Raw genomic sequence first — 25,214 nt, 5'->3', positions numbered from 1 at the left:
AGATTTGAAAACTTAAGACATCAGTCTCCTGAGAGAAAAAACTTGTTTGACTGGGTGTATAAGAGGGAAGAGGAAGCTCAGAGTAACCAGGACAGCCACTGTAGGCCCAGGAAATTGGCAGAACTCAAGGGGGACAAATCAAGGGAGATGCTGGAGTGGCTCATGGAAGAATCCTGACTCTTGCCAGCCGGCCTGCGCTGACTCATCTTTTGCTGATACTCGCTGGCTTTCTTCTACAACCGCCAAGCTCTGACCCCTATACAGATTTAACTGACACAAAGGGTAGGGGGAGTGGGGCAGATCCTGCAGCTGGTAGGAGTCAGAAGTGCTAGCAATTTCCTTAGAGCGTGCTTACTGGGAGAGAACAGAAAACGCTTGGAGCTGTAAGCCAATGAGGCAACTTCCTCCCTGCCCCTATTCCCTTCGGCATTTCCCAACGGCAACTCTGAAGCCAGCGAAATACTTCCTTCTCGGGTAGGTTGCAGCTGCCCCACACATGTTATAAATAAGAGCCAGCGGAGTGGTTCCTATTTTTAGCATTTGAATGTGGATGCTAAGGTCACCAAGATTCACTGGTTCAATTCCTCTCCTCCCTATATCTCTTGTTTTCCTCCAAGATGCATGCTTTCTGGTCAGATGAGTTACAGTAAGGTTTTGAGGGAAGGGGGACCCCCAAATATTTGCTTGTCTTGGCTGGATCCCTTATAATCACCTGGATTAGGTGATATGTCTACCCCGTGGCATGAGAAGTCATGCACAGACTTTGGGAAATAGCATTCCAGGTTGGTTTCAAAGCCACTCCTTTTTCTCTCTGGGGCATAAGGAGAGGTTTAGAGCAGAAAATAGCATTGAGGATCCTCTCATCAAACCCTTTAAGTACACTGCTGAGAGCACTGAAGGCCAGAGAAGCTGATTTGCTTATCACTAACTAACACTAAAAATAAATATTTTTGCAGCTTATATTCATGGAAGGTTTTCCTGTGCTAAGCACTGCACATGGATTTCCTCACTTAATCCTCACAACTCAATGAGGCATCCATTTCAATTATTCCCATTTTACAGATAACAAAAGTGAGGATTAACAGTGTTAGAAATCTGCCCAAAGTCACAAAAAGTAGCAATGGTAGACCTAAGAAGGACATTCAGGGTCCCACATCCAGTTCTTCAACTCTTTCTGGAATCAGAGCCCAGTATACGGATTCTCCTTGAGCATAAAAGAAAGGAACATAGGATAGAAGAAGAGAGGAGGGAGGCCTGGCTTGGACACATACATTCTCTCAGTGGGGCCTTTTCAGCCTATTCTTTGGAAACCATTGAGTGTTTCAGAACACGGGCACAGCCCTAGCAAAGTCCTCTTTTAACCTCAGAGACTGAAGAGCTGCTGAGATATGCAGGAGATCACTGGCCTCTTTACCTGTTCTCAGGGTCAGCCAAGGACATATTCCGGGTGATGTAGCACATCTTGAGAGGGATGCTTCTCCGATCTCTATGGAAGGAGATGGACTGTGATGACAGAGGGTCTGAGGAGCTGCCCCCTAACCGAGGGGACTCAGGTGGAGGCGTTTCCCATCCAATCTCGGATACTGGGGAGCCTTTCTTCACATAGGGTGTGGCTTCACGCATGTACTTCACTGCAAGCAGAAAGACAAAAAGTGCTTTTAAGTACATGAGGGTGGAATTTCTGGCAAGTCGATTGAATTTTTGAAACCTGCATGAGACAAGCTCTTAATACTGAGCCTCTTAAATTCTGAACCAGATTCAGAATTTCCGTTCCTCTCAAAATAGTTATTCTGTTATTTAAATTCTATACCGAAGCATTAAATTCTATACCAACATGGTCTTTAGAACTTGCTATTATGATATTATGGTGATCTGAACATGAGAATTATTTTCAGTTTTTTCAACTATAGTAACTTTTATCTTTTCTGATTATAAGTTACATGTTGGGAAAGATGTTAAAGAACAAATGGGCAGAGAATAAGAAATCCTATCTCAGGCTAAAAGACATACAATTATTCAGTATATAAGTACAGAATCTGGTAGCCATATTCACTATCCATGTCACCATTTTTCTGTTGAGAAGCAAAGAGAAGCTTTTCAATTTAATAGTGCTAAGAACATATATGCAAAGAAAGACAAATACTTATTTTATAATGACAAAAATTTGTAAGAGCAAACATACTATATGTAAGAGCTGAAAACTAAGAACAACCTAGATATCCACTAGAAAAAAAAAGACAAAATAAATAAGTGTATATAGACAAATGTATGCATTTAAGACATGTATATAGTCAATTTTTTAAAATGAGATAGACAGAGATGTGTTGATGTAGGAAGACCTGTAAGATCTATTGTTAGCTTAAAAAACACAGTAGAGAGAAGGACATACACTGTAATCTTTTTGTGGATAAAATCATTAATATATGTTTGTAAACCTACAACAATCTCTGGATAGTAACACAAGAAAATACTAATAGTAGTTAGCTCTGAGGAATGGAAATAAAAGTCAAGTTGATGGAGAAACAAACCTTTACTATTCATTTGTGCCATTTTTATGTCTAGCCATATGCACATATTACTTTTACAAATTAAAAAAAATAAAAATGTTTTAAGAGCAGAGTGGAGCAGACTGAAATTCTGCTCTTTGCTGTATTTGCTTGGTCTTAAAAAGTTATTTGCCTACCCTGAATTTAAGCATTTGATCCTTAGATGGCTTTTGAGTTAACAGGGCAACTAGACTATTGGACCATGCAATATAAACTTCCATATCCTTCTCTCCATCACTCACACAGTCTGGTTCCCTGCTGCTTGGGGAGGATTTGGCTAAGGCCTGTCTGTTGTTACAAATGGCAGTGGATTGGGATAGGTGCAAACCAGGGGGCATTTATTTACTCTAGATCTTTGATGATTCAGTTCCACAAATTAGCATCTTCACTGTGCAAGACATAGAGCTGGGTTTACAGAGACTGTACTAATAAACAATACATAGTTTCCATATGCAAAAGAGTTACAAAGTCATGGGTAACTGTCGTCCATGCCACTGGTGCCCCATCAGATCCTAGCTGCTACAGTTGTGAATAACTCTCAGTTGCCCCCTACCCTTCCTAATCTGGAAATCCACTCTTGGCCAAGAGGGCACTAAGCCTGGGAGGCTATAGTTTGCTGCCCAATGCCCCAGGCAGAGGGTCTTCTTCTTGGGATCCCATCTAAGACAGTGACACAAAGTGTATAAACTATGGCACAAAGCAGAATGAGTTAAGTTTTATAACAGGGATGGAGCACCTTGGAAGAACCCATGAGGAAAATGGATCTGGGAACATGGAGTGATGGATTAGGCCCATAACAAATTAATAAGCATACCCAATTGCATGTGATATGGATATATATTAGGGAACTCAACCATAGATATCAAAAACAGCCATATTAATTCAAGACAGAGATGTCATTTAGCACCAACACCTATTTGAAAAGAAGATTTCAGGGCTTTAACAGAATATAAGTGCAGTTAGGAGAAAATGGCTCCAGAGTGGCAGCAAACATGTTAGCACAAGCTACAGTCACAGAAGAAGAAAGGGTATTTGCGGGCAATGTATCTTAAGGAATACTGTTTATTTTATTTGTTGGCAAGATACTTAAAAAATAACATGGACATACCTAAGAACAATTCAGGGGGACAGGTTTAAACTGTCCAAAGGTGGACTAAACAGGCCTTTCTGAAGATACTGAAGTTTTTAACTCTAAAAATGTTTTAATAAAAGTGAGAACATTGCTCAGCTTTGTACACTGTAGAATTACAATTACCGATACACAGGAAATTCAAATATCGGCTGAGATGGTTTGAAGATTCTCCTTTAATTGCATTATTATCTTTCTGGCTGGAGTAGGAAATGTGTGTTGTAGAAGTGAGAATCTATGGATGCTTCATGGAGTAGGTGTCATTTGAACTTGGCCTTAAAAGGGTAGATAGGACTTTAAAAAGTAGAGATGAGGGTAACAATATTCCTTTCATATGATGTACTCTGATTTACAATTTTTATTGAAAGTCCATAGGAAAGAAAAGTTGAACCTCAACTTAAAGGCAGATAAAGAAGGAACATTATTATACACCTAATAATGTGCCATTTATGGAACCAGCTGCTTTACATAGCTTCCCAAAGTTAAGCATCAAAATGACCATTTAAGGTACCACCCTATATAAAGGCAACTAAGGTTCAGAGAAAAGATGGGTAAGGGATCTTTCATTTATTGAGAAACCATGTATCCACAATAAAAGAATAAATGGCTGTCCCTTTCAGACCTTGCTAGGTCTTGTAGGATTCCTTTAATTCTGATGGACACTAGGAGCTTTACATACATTATTTGTTGCAAGACTACGATTATTTTACACATCAGCACACCCATACTCAGAAGTTTAGCGTATGTGGCATCAGATGGCTAGTAAAGGGTGGAGCTGGAATTTGATTTCCCAAAGATCATATTCTTTCATGAAATCTGCCTCCCCTGCCTAGACGAAGGATGCAAAATGATAAGCTTATAGGTTTGGACTTTATTCTATTGGCAGAGGTGATAGCCACGGTGATCTATGAGCAGGGACAGGGAGGTGAAATTGGGTGTACTAAAGGGAAAAGATATTAGAGGTAGATCCGCTCCTTACATGACCAGAGGGAGTTACTGTGGGAGATAACCTAAGCAACATTCAAAATATCCATATAAGGGGTGAGGAACCCCAGAAATGTGCAGCTGGATCCATCATGGGCAGAAGTACGGGGAGTACAGCAAGTCTTAGGATGGAAGCAAATATTTAGAGGTAACTACATCTTATGTGGTATAAACTGGGGAATTTACATATGAGAGAAGACAGCAATGCCTTGAAGAAAGGACACCCTTTTGGAAAGGGTATTCAACACAGACTAATTCCTTTAATTGACCAACTGAAAACAAAGAAAAAATAAGTTAAGTTAATAAGGCAGGTATGATCATTTCGATTCATTGATTCAGCCAAACTTCATCTGTCATTTTTCTTGTGCTGAGGATGGTGCTGTCTAAGAGAGATGATAAGAAATGGTACATCCTTAAAAGAAGTTTAAGTCTAGAAAAGGAGGAAGGGAAGCAAGTAAATGACAAGAGTTCTTGTGTTAAACCTTAAACCTGATTTAGGGAGGGTTCCAAGCTGGACAAGCCTCTAAGACCTGGCAGAATTAAAGGCAACTCCTTCCTGAGAAAGGCAATTTCCTCCTAGGCTTCAAAAAGTCCCCATGAATCATTACTTGTTTGGTGACGAAGCCTCAGCAAAATCCTTAAATGAGTCCAGAGATCTCTAGCACCACCAGAAAACAAGTTTTCATCCTGAGAATGGACCAGCAACCTCAACACATCCCTGCATACAGCCCCTTTGTTTGGGAGTCTTGTTCCTTTTTGACATGTATAGAAAATGGAAAACCTTATTTTTGTGAATAACAAAGAAAGCAAAAGAAAATTGCCATTGGACTTCTCCAAGAGCCCACAATTTCTCATCCAGGGGAAGTAATAAAATTGCCAGAATATCCCTTCTTGCTATAAGGCTTGACCATCAGCTGTGAGCATAGTTCTCCTGTGCAGCAGTCCCTCTTCAGTCATCACCCACGGCCTGAGGCTCAGTCCCCTCCCCCCTCCAGCATGGAGGAAGAGCAGTGCAGCCCGTCTAGGAGCGATAAGGCAGGGCCTCTATAGGAAACAGAGTGTGTGAAACTTACCATGGTTCTTTGTGCCTTAGCATCCTGAAATTTCTACACATTGCAGTCAAAATAATGGTCTAATTCAGGGAGGGTAAGGTATTACCTAAGACTAGAGTTGACTGCAACAGGTGGCCCAAATTACCATGTTTTAAATAATATACAGGTTTGTTTTTCTTTTACCAAATGTCTATAGTAAAAGAAAAGGGCCGCCCGGGCACCTTTGCTCCCTTCCTGTTCTTCATTCCTAACCTGCCATCTAATGATCCAAGGTGGCTGCTTGAGTTCCAGCCATCATGACCAAATTCCCTTCACTAGGAAGGAGGAAGAAATAAAGGACACAACACTCTTCAGAGGTTGACACCCTATATCTGCTTATAGCCCATGAGCCAGAATTTAGTCACGTGGCCACTTCTAGATGGAAAAGAAATTTACTCTTAACTCGGGATGGCCCTGTGCCAACTAGTGGGAAGGGGAGGCTATTAATGTGGAAGAAAAGAATATGTATTAGGGAACAACTCTCAGCTTTTGCCACAGAGAGCAATCCCTAATTCTGTCAGCTAAAACACACCTAGATTTTGTAACACATAAATACAAGTGAATGTGTTGAAGCAGTCAGTAAAAGACACGGAAACTAGATTCCGTGAACTTTGCTAAGTGTTTTTTATGTACTAACTCATTAGATCCTCACAACAATCTTACAATACAAGCACTTCAATCATACCATTTTACTCGACTGCAAAAGAGAAGGGTTATATCATATGCCAGGTTACAGTGCTAGAAAAGGCAGAAACATGAGTCAAATCCAGGCAGCCTGGTCCAGAGTCCTTACTTTCACCATGAAGCAATACTGTTTCTCACAGTTAAAAAAAAAAATTACTTGGATGTGTGTGTGTGTGTGTATTTAAGTCGATGTTTTTATGTGCTAGGAGAAAACACCCAATTAAATGGCTATTGCCTGTAACATAAAGAGAGCTTGATTTTGTAAGCCTGAGCTATTAAACTATGGCATTTCAATAAATGCCTTTTAAGACACTGTAATATGTATTCATAATAGCGGGTTTAACCTGGCAGAACTGAACAGCTAGTGTCTGCATAATTACACCTCCATGTGCTTACAGACAGTATTTTTAGGCAAAGAGCTGTTGAAACTGATCAAGGAGCAGCCCAGCCCAAGCTCAGGCTGCCTCCTAATCAGGACTAATTAATAAACCATGCCCTTTCTGAGCATCATGAATTAAGAACTGTGTTTGAGCAATTAAAATTCCAATCTTCATTTGCAGAAAAAGGGGAGGAGAGCAGCAAGAAGTGGTCTTCATACCAATAACCCACCAAGTCACTTTCAATATGTTTCTAGTTTTGCATCTGAAGGCTAGGCTGTTATGAAGATTTCAAAAGAACATTCAGGAAAGCCCAAGTTCGTGGAGCCCCCGAGTTGCCACAATTAAATCTTTGTCGAGGCGGCCAGATGACAGTTGAAAGGAAAAGCGCACTTGGGCTACTAATGAGGAAATGCTTTAGACAAATCCAATCAACTCTCCTACCGGTTTGGTTGCTGAGGAGCCAGCAAGTCAATCTGACATGTACAAGTTTTCTTCTTAAAAATAACAGAAACAACAAAAAAGGGATTTCCAAATTACAGGAAAGAAAATAAATATTTCATTACTCTAGGGGATGTGTACGCAGCATGTGCATTTTCTACTGTGATTAAGGGGGAAGGCAAGAAACCTAGGTATTTGGACCTTTGGTGAAACTTTCAAGTTTGGGACAGATTGCTGACAGTGGGATTTGCTGACCAAATGCAATATAAGGCTTCCTTTAATGGCATTTTCCTAGGTCACCTCAGCGAGAGAAGATGCAAAGGGAGATCATCAATATTTCAAAAAAGACCAAGAAATGATGAAAGAGGTAATATAAGCTTCTTGGAAACTATAGCTAATTTCTCAGGAGGCTGAGTGGTGAGGTGGAAAGAGAATTGGCCCTGGGAGTCAGGGACCTGGATTACAGCTCCAGGTCTGTTGCTAACTAGCTCTCCGGCCCTCAGAAAGTCACTTCACCTCCCAGACCTCATTTTCCTCACCTGTCAAGGGAGGGAAGTAAGGCCCCTATCTTTCAAACATTCTATGATTCCCTGGGAAGCTGTCTCTTTTAACAACTTCAAAAGAAGAGTATTTTTTACCTCATCTTGCTGTTTGTGTTATTGCCAACAAATAGCTCGGTTAAAATGTGTTCCAAATTCTTAGGCCTTAGGCAGGATGTGTCCTCTGACTTTTAACCAAGCCTCATAGGCACCTGACAAAAATGAAAATAAGCCTACACTGAGATTATGTACTCAAATTCCTCGTTCTTTGGTTTGTCGGCATTGTCTAGACGAATTATTGTTTTCAATCACTTACCAATATTTATTTCTCTTCTTCCATTCTGCCAAGTGAGTCCTTGAAGGTCGGATTTAAGAGACATTTGAAGAATAACCAAAAAGCTCTCATGAGATCATAAGGACATTCTGGGTAAGGAGCTGAGCTTTACGTGGAGTCTGGCGTAAATTACACTGGGTATGAATTTGTTGAGTAATCTTTGGCCTCCAACTTAAAAACTACCTCAGAATTATCCTACTTCAGATAGTACAGTCATTTGATGTGATGTGCCTTGACTCTTCAATGAAGCAAGCTCACTGCCCCCAGAGATGCCTGCAGGGACCCAACCCAGCAGCAAACTGATTGGTTTAGTTATCCATTCATTCAACAATCGTTGCATGAGCTTCCGTTCCAGGCCAGACCCTGAGTGTTGGTTACCCTGGTAAACAAGACAGCATGGGTGCCTGCCCTTGAGGTGCTCTCACATTCCAGGTGCCTTGTATATTGGGGGCCAGGCAAGAGACAGGCAAAAATAAATATAAATCGACAAAAAACAAAAAAACAAAAATAAATCGATACACAAATATAGGGCACTGCTCTCAAAGAGACACACTCTAGAGGACTTGGGTCTGGGCCCACCTCCTGTCTTCACCTCAGCTAACTACCTCTTAGTCCCCACTCGCCAGTGCATATGCCAGTCAGAGAAATACTGTTTAATTCTCTGAACATGCTGTGTGCTGTCCTGCTTCTGTTTTGAGCATGTGATCTCTTCTGCATGGAACCCTTTCTGTAAAACTCCTCTCTACATCCTGGATGGAAGTCTCAATTCAGGTAAGACCTTCTTGCAGTCCTCCAGGCACGCCCCCCCTTAACCTCCAACCATGCCTATGGCAACATCCACGGATGTCAACAGTGTCAGGACATAAACATGATGATGATAGCTTATGCCATGCAAGGTGCTGATCATCTTACAAACATTTAAACACTTACATGTCATATGTGGTTATTTATTTGCACACAGGTCTCTCTGGTGGAATCATAAGGTCCTCAAAGTTGAGTGATTACTTCCAGTAGAATTTGAAACTCTAGACTCTGAAATCACACTACATACTTTCAAATCTTGTCTTGGCCACCTGCCAATGGTAGCAGTGAACTGCTAGGTTAAATTTCCTTAACCTTTAATGCCTCCATTTCTCTACCTATAAAATGGGGATGCATAGAAATGTCTACCTCATAAAGTTGCCACGAGGACTGAATGAGCTAACACACACAGAGGGCTTAGAACTGTGCCTAGCACATGCTAAGTGCTCATTAGTATTAGAAAAATTTAAAAAAACTGATACATCTACATTCAAGCAATTAACACAAATGTCTGGCTATAAAATAAGGAATTGTTGAGCAAATGAATGACAGTATTAATGCGATCTCCAAGATAAAATTTGTCACAGATTTTTCTCTTGAGCAGGAGAAGTATTACAAATGAAGCAGCAGAGGCCAGAGAGTATCTGTCACTTGTCCAAGGTTTCAAGACAAAGAAGTAACAGATGAAGGTCAGAAATCCATTTCCTCTCTGAGGGTTGGCAAGCTTTTTCTGTACAGGGCCAGACAGAAAAGTTTAGGGGGCTTTGTAGACCTTAGAGTCTCTGCCACAGCTACTATACTCTGCCACTAAACATGAAAGAGCCACAGATGATATGTCAACAAATCAGTATGGCTGCATCCTTTACTTACAAAAGCAAACTCCAACTGGATTTGACCTGTGGGTGTTAGAACAATAACAATAACTAGCAATTATTGACTACTTACAATGCATTGGGCTGTGCTCTAGATGGCTGAAGTATAGTAGTTCATTTAAAAGCAACTCTATTCAAGTAGGAATATTATTATGCTTATCATAAAAGCCAGGGGGCTGTGACATGGAGCACAGAAGTGACTTGCCCAAGATCACAGAGCAGAACTTGGCAGAGCTGGGGTTTGAACTGAGGCAGTCCAGCTCCAAAGTCTCCAGTTCTAATCCCTTTTCCATGCTCTTTTCTGTGCCCTGGATGTTGTCTCCACCTGCCTCAATCCTGTTTGTTTAACTGGGAAAATATTAAAAATCGTGATTTTAGAAAGACCTTCCCTATCTGAAATGTTTTTTGCATGTTCCTTTTCTTATATCGAACCAAATCTTTCCCCTGTAGTTTGTATTCAGTGTTTGGGACTCTACAGAGATACACAAAGCATCCTGAGCTCCTTATAAACTGATAAAACATAAACGTTGGGCTTTACATAAAGAAAAAGACAAGCCAGGTTAAAAGGAGATGAGAACTATGGGTACCTTGCTCACTTGGCAACCAGATGTTATGGGGCTCCTGGTGCACATTCTCTCAGAGTCTGATGGTGATAATGGATGAACCTAATGTGTGGCAGGTATGATAGAATGTTGCTTTTACTACTTCAGGCCCCTAGATAGCTGCTGGGAGAGCCACCAATGGCCTTAGATGGCAAAACTAAGATTTTAAGAGTTTCACACAGGCCCAAACTAAAAAGATGAAATAAAATAAAGATGAGAAGTTCTGCCACTGTGTATTCAAAATAAAAATCACTGTAACATGTAGGATAGGGGGAACTATATGATAAGCAGTTTGTGAGAAGAAAGGCTCTAGGGAGTTCCATGGCTGTGCCTGTCATCATAAAGCAGTAGGACATTAGGCTCCACCAGGAGAAGTATAATGTTCAGAAAAGGAGGACTCCTTGATCAGCCCATACCTGAAGCCCAAATAAGTGTAACAGTGCTCAAATCAGGGTGAGAGGGTGACCAGGTTGTTGAAAGTTTCAAGGAATAAACAAATTAAATGAAAGACATTTGAGCATGGTAGCACAGAGCATAAACTCTGACTGCTGGGGTCCAATTCCTTGCTTTCATATCACCTCGCTCTGTGGCCTTAAGCAAAGCACTTAGTTTCTGCATGTATTAGTTCTTTCATCTATTTCATAGGATTGTTGTGAGGATGAAATGAGTTAATATAAGTTAAAAAATTGATAAGGATCTTGTAGTTAATAACATAAGGGTCAGTTACCATTATTAGGAGTTAACCTAGAAAAGAGAAGATTTATGGGAACTAAATAATGCAGAATTGGGCTAAACTTATCTTGTGTATCTCTGCAGAGCAGAGCCATATTAGTAGATACAAATCACAATGATAATATTTGGATTCAGTATAAAAAACCACTATGAGATAATGAGTTCCCTATTGCTAGTGACATTCAAGCAGAAACTGGATGAGGTATCACCCAGCCATGCTGCAGAAAGGGTACTTCTACTCCGTGGATGAACAGATTGAAACCCCTTCAAACTGTCATGATCCATGCTCCTTCTGGAATATGGTTAAGATACCTAATCCAAAGACTCCAATATAGTGAAAGGAGGTCATGGTTGCATACCATGTCAAATTGTGCCGTACATTTCATTATTATATGCTTATACCTACAGATTAGTTATGTGACAATGGGACAGCTTGATAAGCTGAGTCCCTGACTCCTCATCCATACAATGAGGAAAACAATGCATTACTTAGAAGCAATACAATGTAGTAGTTTAATAAATGAGCTCCAGAATCAGAGGATCAGGCTCAAATCCTAAATCTCCCACATAGAAGCTGGGCTTCTCTGAGCAAGGTAGGTAACCTCTCTGTATCTCAGTTTCCTCACCTGATAATAACAGGACCTATCTCATAGAATTATTGTAAGGGTTAAATAATTTTTTTAACAAATCTCCTAGAACAATGCCTGGCACTTACTTAGTGTTCAGACTTAACTATTACTATTACGTTATTGCTGTTATTGTTATTATGAGATTTAAAAGGGAAAATGATATGCAAGAATACCAATCTTAGTTTTCTAACTCAAGGAATCATCAAAATCATAAATGCTTGAAAGTATTATCTCATTCATTGCACATAAGTTAAGCCCCTACTTTGTGCACGGTGGAGGGCTAGGCACTGCAAGATGCATAATCAGTGGGACGGACAAGTTCCTGCTTCTGAGGATGTTATAACCACTCCAGGAGAAAACTAAGAACATGGCAACTGCTGTAGAATATAACTCAACACACACACAAACAACCCAAAGTGTATTCATCAGATAGTAGTAAGCGCTGAGAGGACACAGATGAATGATGTCTACACATTTGCTCCCTCAACACTTTGCCAGCAGGCCCCTCACCATTGCAAATAATCATGATTTCTCTTCCTTGGGAAAATCCAGTAACTATTTTAACAGCTATACCCTAACATCTGAAGACAGGACGTGAGTAACAAACAGAAAGGATGTCCGAACAGTCAAGTCCTAATATTGTTTTTACTCTTTCCTAGACAGAATATCGTATGTGAATAGGACTTTACGTCAAAAGGCAGGAAGTTATGTTCTCACTTCCTCTTTACAGGTATCTCTGGAAAATAAACCTTTATTATTCCAGGTGTGGCTTAGCAATAACATCCTGCAAGTCAAACCTGGGGCTCAGTAAACTTGGAGTTACTTTTCAATGGCAGAAGCCCAGAGTCATAAAGCTTTTCCAAAGGAAACTACATTAAATAAATCAAATATCATTACCAAGGGCAGACTCAGGTCAGGTCTGAAAATTTTTTTCACCCTAGCTTGGATGTGCTGCAGACCCAAAGCAATCACAGAGATATATGAACGTAAGGGAGATGTTGGGTGGGGGGCGATGGGGGGGAGGTTTGAAACATCAGGGCCCATCAAAATAGACAATGTTATGATTACCTGCTGTTCTGAAAACTGCTTTACAGTTTAAAACACGTCCATGTACACAATCCCATTTTGTGCTTATTGTCACCTCCTCTGAACTATGCATGAACCAGAAGTCCTGTAAGAATATGACTGAATTGGCTTGAAACTTCCATGCTCAGGAAGGAAGAGCCTCATTTCCCCGCCAGATTCTACTCCCTCCCAAGCACACACACACACACACACACACACACACACACACACACACACACACACACATCTTGCTCAACAGAACTAATGCCTATAGGACTCACCTGAGGCATTCGATTTTCTTCTAAAGGCCAAACCCAGCACGGCCTTGGTAACAACAACTCTGATTGCCAACAGCTACAAGAATTAGATCAGAATGATGGAAATGAGGGCTGAGCAAGCTTCTTGGGCCTGTCAGAGTCAGAAGATAAAACCTCCTAAGTTTTTCCTCTAAACCTTCAGGAGTTCACTTGACTCTGAACAGCCAAGATAGGGTGCTTGTTTTTGTTGTTTGCTTTTTAAGGAGGTAAAGAGGGAATGATGGTGAGCATTACTGAAGACATACAACTTTTTATAATAAACAGACCCACAGGAAAATTTAACAATACAAAAGGTGGACAAATTGAGGCCCAAAGAGTTTGAATATCTTACCACAAGTAAGCAGTGGACCTGGAATTTGATCTCTCATGGTCTAAATCTAATCACTCATCTAATAAATCTAGTACCAATGCCTTGCTCATGTGAAACCTTCATAAGATGGTATATCAATGATACCTTAATTAAACAAATAAATAATAAAAAAAATAAATCTAATGACCACAGCTGGTTCATGTGACATGGAAACATGGGTTAGATTATTGAAGCTAATGAGTAATCAGTTGCTATTGATGCTGGGAAAGTCTATGAACATTGGCTGAGGGGTTAAATTAATAAACAAACTCTGTAATGGTTACATCAGAATTTGAATTATCAAAAAATTCCACATTTGTCATAAGGGAAAAATTTAAAGGTGTTATAGGAAAGACTGAAAAAACAGACACCTGAAGAATTTGATGAAATAGAGAGAGTAACAGAATCAGAATTCGGAAATAATGGATATAAAAGAGATAAGAAGGCAATAAAATAACCCTTTTAACATATTACTGATAAGAAATTTGAAGACTTGGATGAAATGTACAAATTCCTAGACAAAAATAAACTTAATAAAACTGACCTAGGTAGAAATAGAATGCATGGCTAGTCCTATAACTCTTAAAAGAATGAAAACACTGGTTAATATTCTCCCCTCCCCCACCCCACACACATACACAAAAACAAAAAAACAAAAACCCCATCGGAATCAGAGTTTCTTAGTGAACTCTACCATATTTCTAAAGAATAGGTCATTAAAGTCTTATCAAACTATTTCAGAAAATAGACAAAGAGCAGCCCCAATTATTCTATGTTGCTGATAAAACATTAGCAACAAAACTGGACAAAAAGAAGTTTCAGAAAGGAAAACTGCCAACCCATTTTATTCATAAATATAAGTGCAAAAATTCTCAAGAAAATATTAGCTAACCTAGTCCAACATTGTCTACAGAAGACGGTACAGCTTTGGTCTGGCAGCTGTGGGACCTTGCGTCAGAGGGGGTTAGGGTGGATTTTGCCTTAGGGCAACAAAATTTAAAGTATATGAAGATGTTCTTGAATTCTTTTTTAAATTATGCAATATTTAAAGGTGTTATTTACATTAATACAGTTCAAGTACTCTTTCAGTCTATAGAAAACTGTTCGGTTTCATGCCTAGAGTCAGTAAACCGTATCACCATAGCAGCATTTGTCTGTAAGCTACATCATGAATCCAAAATCACAAAACAGTTGAGATATTTTTCAGGCTGCTTGCCACAGGCTTGTTAAAACTCTGGTTTTAGTCTCTGCCAATGAATACCTGGGTTCCAATCCACCACAATGGTTTGTCCCTTGCTCAAACCCAAAAGATTTTTGTTTTAGATTCTTCTCTAAGTGCAGGCAGATATGTCTTAACATTTTCTAGTGACTGTTTTAAGATGTTATTATCTAGGCAAAGTTGCCTTTGAGAACATTTCTGCATATGTGCTAAGTATTATCCAGTTGACTATTTACAGCAAATGTGAGTTATTTGTTCTTAGCTCCACTTAGGAGTTGCAGATCCTCAGGCTTAAGGAGGTCAGAAGCATTCCAGGGGCATCTGGGAAGGAACCAGGAGCACAGGCCAGGTTGGTCTGACTGAAGTCTCATCCTTTAGCTAAACTATCCTGGTGCTTGAATAACCCATCAAGCTTCCTGTTTAGTTTGAGCCTTTCCTACACAACACCCACACCCTCCTCCCTCATCGTTCCTGTTCCCAGATGAGATCACAGAACAGGGACAGTCTCTGAAAACAGGAGGAAGGGTTTAAGTCATCTGTTCAGTTCAATAGCTACTTCCCTTTGACCTTTACCTTTTGCCCTTTGTTGGCTCATAGGTGGAGATATGGATAATTTAGAACATAAGAAAATATTGTGAAGGTTGGAACCCCTAAAATGATTCTAGGGTATTACACACCTGCAAGCTCCCTCTTTCCTTGTTCCCTTTGTTTTGGAGAGGTTTGCTTGGGCTGGAAAGGACAAAGGGAGTTACCATTTATGGTACACTTCTTTTTTTTTTTTTTAAACACCAGACACTATATTTATGTTATCTGGTTTAATATAACCAACACCTCCAGTATTGCAAAATCAGAAATGCTGGCTGTGAATTACAAACTGAATCTCACTGTCCATCATGCATCATCCTGGGCATCCAGGCTTCCCTCCATGCAAACTTCCCATGGAAACAGCTGCACATGTGGTCAGGTACCTCGAACCAAAGTGTTCAAAGTATTTCTACATGGAAAAATATAAGTACTTTATATTAAGCTCCGAAGTTTTTGCTCCTCTTTCTTTTTTTGCTTAACAGATAGTAAAATATATTACCATTAGAACAAGCCTACATGTCATGCAGGATTTGTGACCTAAGCAGACTTAAGAGGGCTCTGAGACATAATAATACAAAATTTACAGTCTAATATGCTATCTATAATAACAGAAGCAGAACCCAAAAAACAAACTTTTACCATTGAAGCAGTTTATTTTGCTTGTCAAGGAAGGAAGGGAGGGAGGGAGGGAGGGATGAAGGGATTCTTTCTTCTTTTTAAATCTTTGGATAATGCCCAAATATTTTAAATGGATATTCTGCTTTAAGAAAGTCCACCCACATTAAACTATATACTATACTAATCACTTCCAAGAATAGTTCCTTCTAGTTCTATGATCATTTACAAACATTAAGATATAGCTCAGTGAATCATACCCAAAATTCATGGAATTGTAGGTGTCTAAGTGAATTACACTTGGAATGAATTTTCTAAAGGAATTTAGAAATATATGACATTTTCACATAGGGAATGAAGTGCATACAATTCTAAATTGTTCAACAATGCCTGCTGCCAAAATGAGAAGGTCAGTGAAAGAAGTCCTGGAACTACTGATTTTAGCTTCATGTTCTTTTCTCTAATATGATGGTAAATTATGTAGCCACTTGGAAAGGTGCAGTACAGGCACAGTACATTCCACACTGTAAGACATAATGCCACAGTAAAGCTGTGTCATTGATGCCTTCTTTAACCAGAACTGTGAATAGTAATAGGAAAGAAGCATTCATTGATAAATCATTGACACTTACAGACTCTCTATGAATGATCACATTTATGGCTCACAACAACCCATTTTACTTATGAAAAAGCTGAACTCAGACAGATTTACCTGCCCAACATCACATGCAACTGTGAGTTGCAGAGTGGAAACGTGAACCTGCTTTAAGATTCCAGCACTAGCCATTAACAATTATCCATGCTGCAGACCTGGGTCTTAGCCCCCTTCTCTTTGCTCTTTCCAGTACCCACTCATGTGCTTTTAGAAACCCATCTATCTCTGTTCCCAGAAAGAAAAGCCTCCGCAAATGTATTGACCCCAGAGTGGAGTAATGAAAATGCTATCATTCTTGGAAATTGTCTTAGAATGAAAAAAACCCAGACTTAAAGAGTTAGGGCTCACCTGGGTTGAGGCTCCACTAGCTCCTTCAGCTGCATGATGATGGAGAACTCACTTAATCTTCCTAAAGCTTAGCCTCCTCATCTATGCATACCAAAAGAAATCATGATTTTAAAAATTTAGGCATAATTTACATGGTGTAGAGTGCTCAGATCTTAAGTGTATTTCTCAGTCTGTTTTAAGAAATGCACGTTAAAGTGGAACATTTCCATTGGCCTAGAATTTCTCTCATGCTTCTCTCCAGTCAACCCACCCACACCCCCATTCCAAAGAAAAGCGGCCTGATTTGCTTACTCCAGAATTTTCTAAAATGGAACCATACAGTAGTTTTTTTGTGTGTCTCTGGCTTCTTTTACTCAGCATAATATTTTTGAGATTCTCCCCTCCCCATGTTATAACATGTAATAATAGCTCATACCTTATAATAATAATTTCATCTAAACATATTAAAAGACAATGTACACTATTACCTATTAAAGGCTCTACCAAAAAAATAGTTGTTATTGTTACTATTCAAATAAAGGAAGTCCAAGAATGGAAGAGTAGTAGAGCCAAGAGGAGAAATATCTAAATCTATCACAGACAGGAGTATATTTGGAGAAAGGGGTTCATTGTTAGTGTCTCTCAAATCACATTCTTTATATGTGTAAGGACATCAATTCCAGGAACACATAATTTGGCATTTGGGTGGAATTCTGGATTGAGTTTAGCCTACCAGACCAGAAGTTAATTTTTTGCTGTGCAGAGACAATTTTGATAGAATCCCTTCCCAGTGTATTTCTGAACATTCGCTTTTACCCACCAGAGAAGTGGGAGGCCTGTTTATGTCAGATTGCACTGGAGAGATCAGCCTGTGAAAAGCCATCCATACACTAGCCTTCACCAGAGCCAAAGCTTATGCTCTCAGTTCTGGTCAGCTGTTTAATTCAGTTTTCCTGAAGGAACAGGAGTCTGGGCCTCACCAGTACAACACTAACACTTCCATTTCACAGAAGGTCATTGAATCACAATAAATAAATCCATACTTAAGAAGGAGACAGACTCAGTGAGATGCATATCTTAAATCCCCTTTTCCAGCAGAGGCATTCTTCCCTACAAGCATGGTCCTGAAATCTAGCAAAAAGTTCAGAAGCCTGTTAACAGAAAAAACAGAGCTTTGGAAATAACCCATATTTCAGACGGCAACTTGGGCAAGAAGGATGTCCTACAGGGAAACCTCAAGTTATACAAAGTATATGAAAATTATCAAGCACATTTAGAGTAAGATATGGAAGAAAACTCCTTAAAGTTACCACACGTCTGTGGGTGTTAGTTTCTACCCTGCTTCCTGCAGAAACAAAATCTGTTCTTACATTCAGCACAAGCCACCTCTGATATTTATTACATTTGCTGAAAGCTGAAAGGATCTGAAATGTTAAACCTCTTGATCTGTCAGAAGTCTTGGATTTTACTGAGAAGATGAGCTACATAATAGCACAAATTGGAGAAATATCACGTACCCAGAAGACATAAATCCCCATCATGGTCAAATTCTCTTTCAATACACAAGCATGAAGCTGTAAAAATATATATAACCTTCATCTTACCATCTTCTGTCCATTTTCCTCTACATGCATAGGTCCATTTCCTTTAATAATGTACATTCAAGGTCATTCAGTTTCATCTTAACCCATTCACTTCTCCAAAACAAGTTTAGATTCAATATATGAAAGTCAAAGCATGTATTTGATCTCAGGAAGCCTGCAATGTCTTTGTAAGAGAAACAGAAATTTGGCTCATTATCCTGCTAATGAAGGATAAATGACTTATATTTAAGTGGGGCTTCCATTTAATTTTTTTTATTAAGGTACTATTGATATACACTCTAATGAAGGTTTCTCATGAAAAAAAATGTGGTTACTACATTCATGCATATTATTGAGTCCCCCCACATACCCCATTTCAGTCACTGTCCATCAGTGTAGTAAGATGCCACATAGTCACTACTTGTCTTCTGTGTGCTACACTGTCTTCCCCATGATCGCCCCCACACCATGTGTACTAATCATAATATCCCTCAATCCCCTTCTTCCTCCCTCACCATCCCTTCCTTTGGTAACTGCTAGTCCCTTCTTGGAGTTTGTGAGTCTGCTGCTGTTTTGTTCCTTCAGTTTTGCTTCACTGTTACACTCCACAAATGAGAGAAATCATTTGGTACTTGTCTTTCTCCACCTGGCTTATTTCACTGAGCATAATACCCTCTAGCTCCATTCATGTTGCTGCAAATGGTAGGATTTGTTTCTTAAGGCTGAATAGTATTCCATTGTGTGTATGTACCACATCTTCTTTACCCATTCATCTACTGATGGACACTTAGGTTGCTTCCATATCTTGGCTACTGTAAATAGTGCTGCAATAAACATATGGATGCATATGTCTTTTTGAATCTGAGAATTTGTATTCTTTGGGTAAATTCCTAAAAGTGGAATTCCTAGGTCAAATGGTATTTCTATTTTTAGTTTTTTAAGGAACCTTCATATTGCTTTCCACAATGGTTGAACTAGTTTACATTCCCACCAGCAGTGTAGGAGGGTTCCCCTTTCTCCGCATCCTCACCAGCATTTGTCGTTTTTAGTCTTTTCGATGCTGGCCATCCTTACTGGTATGAGCTGATATCTTATTGTGGCTTTGATTTGCATTTCCCTGATGATTAGTGATGTGGAGCATCTTTTCATGTGCCTGTTGGCCATCTGAATTTCTTCTTTAGAGAATTGTCTGTTCATATCCTCCACCCATTTTTTAATCAGGTTATTTGCTTTTTGGTTGTTGAGGTGTGTAAGTTCTTTATATATTTTGGATGTTAGCCTCTTGTCAGATATGTTATTTACAAATATATTCTCCCATACTGTAGGTTGCCTTTTTGTTCTGCTGATGGTGTCCTTTGCTATACAGAAGCTTTTTAGCTTGATGTAGTCACATGTGTTCATTTTTTATTTTGTTTCCCTTGCTTGAGGAGATGCATTCAGGAAAAAGTTGCTCATGTTTCTATTCAGGAGATTTTTGCCTATGTTGTCTCCTAAGAGTTCTATGGTTTCATGACTTACATTCAGGTCTTTGATCCATTTTGAGTTTACTTTTGTGTAGGGGGATAGACAATAATCCAGTTTCATTCTCTTGCATGTAGCTGTCCAGTTTTGCCAACACCATCTGTTGAAGAGGCTGTGATTTCCCCATTGTATGTCCATGTCTCCTTTATTGTATATTAACTGACCATATATGCTTGGGTTTATATCTGGGCTGTCTAGTCTGTTCCATTGGTCTATGGTTCTGTTCTTGTGCCAGTACCAAATTGTCTTGATTACTATGGCTTTGTAGTAGAGCTTGAAGTCAGGGCACATAATCCCCCCAGCTTTATTCTTTCTGCTCAGGATTGCTTTGGCTCTTTGGGGTCTTTTGCGGTTCCATACATTTAATTTTTATCCAATGCTGAAGTTTCCTGATTCTCATCAAAATGTGAGCTTGGCAGTTACTCAACTGAGCCTAGGAAACACCAGCAAATTAGTGTGGATCACATGAATTGTGCATCTGGGGAAGAAGATGAGTTAAAAAGAGAAAAAGACAAAGTTGGGTTCTGTGATTTAAAGATGTCCCCTTTAAAGGAGTGACAAACAAAACAAGATGCCTAGAAAGTATGATAAACAAAGAGAGTGGATGGACTTTGATGAAATATCTGTGCTCTGCCTAGAAAGTATGATAAACAAAGAGGGTGGATGGACTTTGATGAAATATCTGTGCTCAATTCATGTGATGTCTAGACCTGAGATGGAGGGACTTGACACAGACCAGAGGGTCCCATTACTGGAGGCTGAAATAACAGAGAGGTGGTGGCATCCTCCTTTCTTTCTCTTCCTCCTCCTGGTTTCATATTTATTAAGCCCTCCCTGTATTCATGCTGCTGTCCTGGCTGTATAGCAGTGAGGCAAATATTTTAAGAAACTAATCAGAGACTGGACTAATCAAAAAGCAAAATCTCTACTCATTAAGAAACCAGGGTTTCTGACAGCAATGAAAGAGCCAGCAACATCAATCTGTGATGGTCCCATTTACTGTGGGAAATTCCTTCTGACTTAATCCAGGTGCAGGTCCTCAGTTCTGGAAGAATCCTGGGAGTCCTCTCCCAGGTCCATCATGAGCCATGATGAGTGGTTTTAATCATCATCTCTCCCACTGAACATGGGATCCTTCATAGGGGAAAAAACTTAGGTTTTTCATCTGGTGTTTCAGGGCTGAGCTTGTAGTTGGGGTCTAATAAATGTTTGATGAATGTATGAATCAGTGAATGAATGAAAGAATAAAGGAATAAACATTCTTATCTCAAGCCTGTCTGCCACAGATTGACTGCCTGAGAACAAAGAATATACTCTGTGCAGAATTCTCATTTGAATTTTCATTTGAAATAGACTTCAAAGTGTCTTTCACGTATTAGTAACCTTAATATTTTCTCATATCTGTAACCTTTTATTTTTCACATTAGTGAAAAATCAACATATTTTCACATATTGGTACTAAATTTAAATTTTCACATATTAGTAGGCTTACATTACAGCCCTACTTAAGATATTCACACAAATATTGCTATTTTTTTCACACATTCATACAAAACAAAAGTGATTCCACCAAGATTCTAGGCAAACTATTTTATTTTGTGAAGGTTCACGCTTGTAGTTAATCATCTATTCTAGCAGCTGACTTTACAAATACATGTCTGTCCCTTGGGGAGGATGCTACAGGTTAAGATATAGATCTCTGGTTGTGGACAGCTGATGTTCAGGATTTTGATAGGTAACAGGAAAAACTTTCAGCAATCGGAAATGCCCACGGCTACAAGCTGAGCTCCCTCTCACTGGAGGCTGGAAGTCTGCTGGGCAGCACCATGGAGAGAAACTGATATTTGATTTCAGTTTAGATGCCTTTGACCTCTTCAATCTGAAATTTGAAAATGTGAAGATTTAACATGGAAATAGCAGTTTTTGGGATATTATGAAGTAGTTTTGGGGACTGCTAAATAATCCACTCAAGGGCAAAGGCCAAGAGGACCAGAGCCTGGTCTGAACAGTAATTTCTTTACTGCCCCCTCATAGTGGTTTTCAGACTTTCATATTCTAGCCAAGGAAGTCAATCCTCAGGGCAGAAACCCTTAGGTTTCCCCAGAAGGGACACTTTCGCTCTTAGTACAAGGCTGTTTAACCTGTCACTGAATATTCTCCTGGCTCAACACTTCAGATTTTCCTGTACTCACTTTTTCGCCTATGAAAGGTGGTTCAGCCTTCCTGGCAAACTCATCACAGGCCTGTAGCTGCCCAGGAAAACATTAAGCAGACTGATTAGAATGCTCTGGTTCTGATCCTCAGGCCACTAAGGACCTCACTGATAATGGAAATGCAGTTTAATGTTCCTTTCATTTCTGCCTGGACCACATGAAATACTACCTGCTATCTCAGAGCCCGGGATGCAGCCCACTGAGCCCTGCTCCAACAGGCCCGCTCAGCATTTGCACTGTTCTCTCTCGGCACAACTTGAGAGGGAAGACACCGATTCCTTACAGAAAGGTGATACAAAATAATGCTTGGGTGACCCCAATGGCCCAGGGAATGGGACTAAAACTTCGGCTCATCAGCTGCATTTTTGTCTCAACTTTGCCACAACACACCCTCTGATTTCACTTTTGCTGATGGAAATTCTCAGCTAGCAAATGCTCTAAGCTGCCAGCGCACCGAGGTTTGCCTCCTCCGCCATGGGGAGGTTTCCAGCCTTGCTGCAGAGGCTGGACAGGAGTCTGCAACAGTTGGTGTGTGCTGCTTGACAGGTCCTTCCCCGGGTGCAGACAGTAAGTGGCTGACATGTGCAGGGTGCAAGGGAGCCAGGGAGCGTCCAGGTAAACTGCCTTTTATGTTGTTCCAAACACAGAAACAGGGCCAGGGTCCAAAGCTGCTTATTCAGTCCCCATACTTTTAGAAAGAGGATCTTCAGGACATTTTAGAGAAAACAAAAATAAAATGGGAAACAGAACCCTCTTTCCTCAAAGGGCTCAAAGAAGAGAGCACTTCCATGGTGCCTGGAGACTGGACTAAGGTAGGGGAAAAGAGGTGCGAGATGTGTCCATCCCTCAGCCCACAGCTGTCCTGCCCTTCGAACTAGGCAAGAGAGGCCACTGCCCCGCTCAACTCTTAGAAGGCTCTGCTCTGGTCCTTCTCTGCCCACACCCCTTCCCCTGGGGTGAGGCGTTCTCCAGGCCATGGGGATGTACCCAGTTGGTGTCTGTGTTCCCCCTCAGAACCCTGGAATTTTCTGTCTAAATGGCTCCAAGCTGGCTCCAGGGCATGTGGGCATCTGTCCTCCCTGTCCATCCTCGTGAGGGTCATTGAGCACAATATGCCAAACTTTAGGCTCAAGAGGGACAAAAGGGCACATGTTTGCAGGGGCAGGGTGTGAACAGAGCTTGTGTGGGCTGGGGTGCCCACACATGTGCTGCCTGTGGAGCAGCCCAGGGTAGGAAGAAAAGAGGTGTGCTTCAGGCTAGAGCCCCTGCTCCCCGGCCTTCCCCCAGATTTCCCTCTCCTGCTTCTGGAGTAGAACTCCAAGGCGTCAGGAATTCTAAATGTAACCCCGTGCAGGAGGTGGCTGAATGAATATATTTTATTTAATGTTTACAAGTTTGGTTGATTATGTTAAGATATTTAGACTTGTAGAATATAGACCTCCATTTGTGCTTCTGTCCAGGGCTGCAAAAATACTCAGAGTGGGCCTGGTTCTGACACACCCCTGCTCACTGACTACTTCTGGGAGAGAAAGGGAAAGAAAGACTAAGAATTATTTGGGAGGTGGGAAGTGAGGGTGTTGGGGGGCTGGGTAGGATGCACTATGGAGCTACTAGAAGGAATGAAGAAGTTAAGGGAAATTAAAATCCCCAGAAAGATCAACATAGAGCACCTTTTCCCCTGTGGTTCTCTGTAAACTCTAAATGTTACTCAGGCAAGAGTGCTAATTTTGTACAGCAAAGGAAAAGAATGTTCTCTTCTGCCTTGACTTTTGTATTCCAGAGCTCCTTTGAAAATATGGCAACTGGGTCCCAAGTGACCATTCCTCACCCTCCCTCCCTGCACCCCGACAAGTGCCCTGCTCCCGGCACACTCCTCCTTTGCAGGAGGCATGCACACTGGCTGGGTCTACTCTCTCTCTGGTTTGCTCAGGCCGAGATGGCAGATCTGGCTGACGCTCCTGCCTTCTGTCACTGCTCCATGCCCTGACTGCCCGAAGCTGTGGTACAGCCGGTGGAAGGAGATAGTCTCGTTGAACTCACTGTCTTAGTTTGGCTTCTCCCCAGAAGCAGAGCCTGAGACAAGGACTTGGGTGCAGGCGGCTTATTTGAGACGTGATTCCAAGAAGCACAAATGAGGATGTGGGGAGAGCGAAGCAGGGGAGGGAGAAAAGCCAACAGTGTGCTTGAGAAAGCCAAACTTACTTTCTCACCCAGCTTTCACCTGCGCTCACATCATTCCTCCTACCATGGGAAGTGTCTGACCTTTCTTCTTTCTCTTGCAGGAATCCAATTATATGAGTAGTGGCCAAGGCTCAGACAGCCAGAAGCTCATCTTCCTGTTTGTAAACCCATTTCAAACTATCCACATGTTTCAATAAAAATTTTATACTCATTACAGGATTGGAACACAGCAGCAAATTCCCTTAGAAGTCTGGGCCACCCCCACTCTTTCTGGCAGTAGTTGTTGCAGTAAATATATGTGTGAAGGCAAAGGAGCAGGCAGCAAGATAAGGAAGGGCTCGCTGGGGAATTTAAGTCACCTCCTGGTGTGCCATGCCAACTATACCAGAACACTGTGGAGGCGAATCCCCCTTTGCCCTTTGGGGTCAGCATATTAGATGCTAAGCATTTTAGACCTTGCCTGGCACCCAAACTTGGAAGCTCTCCTCTCCCCCGGCTCCCCACTTGAACCAGGGTCCAGCAGCCTGGTTCTCACACAAGCCCGACGTGAGTCAGAAAGGATAGATGTAAGCACTTCAGCACAACACATAGCCAGTCAGTATCAAGTCCCCATGGCTCTCTGACCTTGTGATCCCATCTGACAACTGGATCTTTTCCTTATTCCTCAGATCTGCTACCAGATCTTGTTCCCATCTGTTCCACGTGAATCCAACTTCCCAATCAGCTCAAGTGCACAAAGCAAATTACTGGCTCTTCCTCTCTGCCTGACCCACTTCAATCACCTCTGTCCCAGACTAAGTTATGTCAAGATGTTTTAGAGACA

General features: G+C 40.8%; 1 protein-coding gene and 1 long non-coding RNA gene across 4 annotated transcripts in view; one reads left to right on the top strand and one right to left on the bottom strand.

Annotated features, from left to right (window-relative positions):
- The window catches only part of SNTB1 (syntrophin beta 1), a 227,767-nt gene that overhangs the window by 127,340 nt on the left and 75,213 nt on the right, over positions 1 to 25,214 (bottom strand). Inside the window, exon 2 of the mRNA XM_036876299.2 lies at positions 1,415 to 1,631. Within this exon, the coding sequence (XP_036732194.1) occupies positions 1,415 to 1,631 (217 nt within the window). The remainder of the gene's footprint in view (positions 1 to 1,414; positions 1,632 to 25,214) is intronic.
- LOC118907575 (uncharacterized) lies at positions 1,595 to 24,605 on the top strand. Of its 3 annotated transcripts, XR_008996206.1 has the most exons (5): positions 1,595 to 8,896; positions 9,531 to 9,615; positions 12,421 to 12,491; positions 13,408 to 13,479; positions 22,302 to 24,605. It is a non-coding gene; the product is annotated as an uncharacterized LOC118907575 (long non-coding RNA). The 3 variants fall into 3 exon arrangements; XR_008996207.1 differs by lacking the exon at positions 1,595 to 8,896 and having other exon boundaries at positions 8,918 to 9,615; positions 12,425 to 12,491; XR_005022870.2 differs by lacking the exon at positions 1,595 to 8,896 and having other exon boundaries at positions 8,918 to 9,615.

Source organism: Manis pentadactyla, chromosome 3 (assembly GCF_030020395.1).
Source record: "Manis pentadactyla isolate mManPen7 chromosome 3, mManPen7.hap1, whole genome shotgun sequence".
NCBI classification, from domain to species: Eukaryota; Metazoa; Chordata; class Mammalia; order Pholidota; family Manidae; genus Manis; species Manis pentadactyla.
This window is presented reverse-complemented; position numbering and strand designations above follow the sequence as displayed.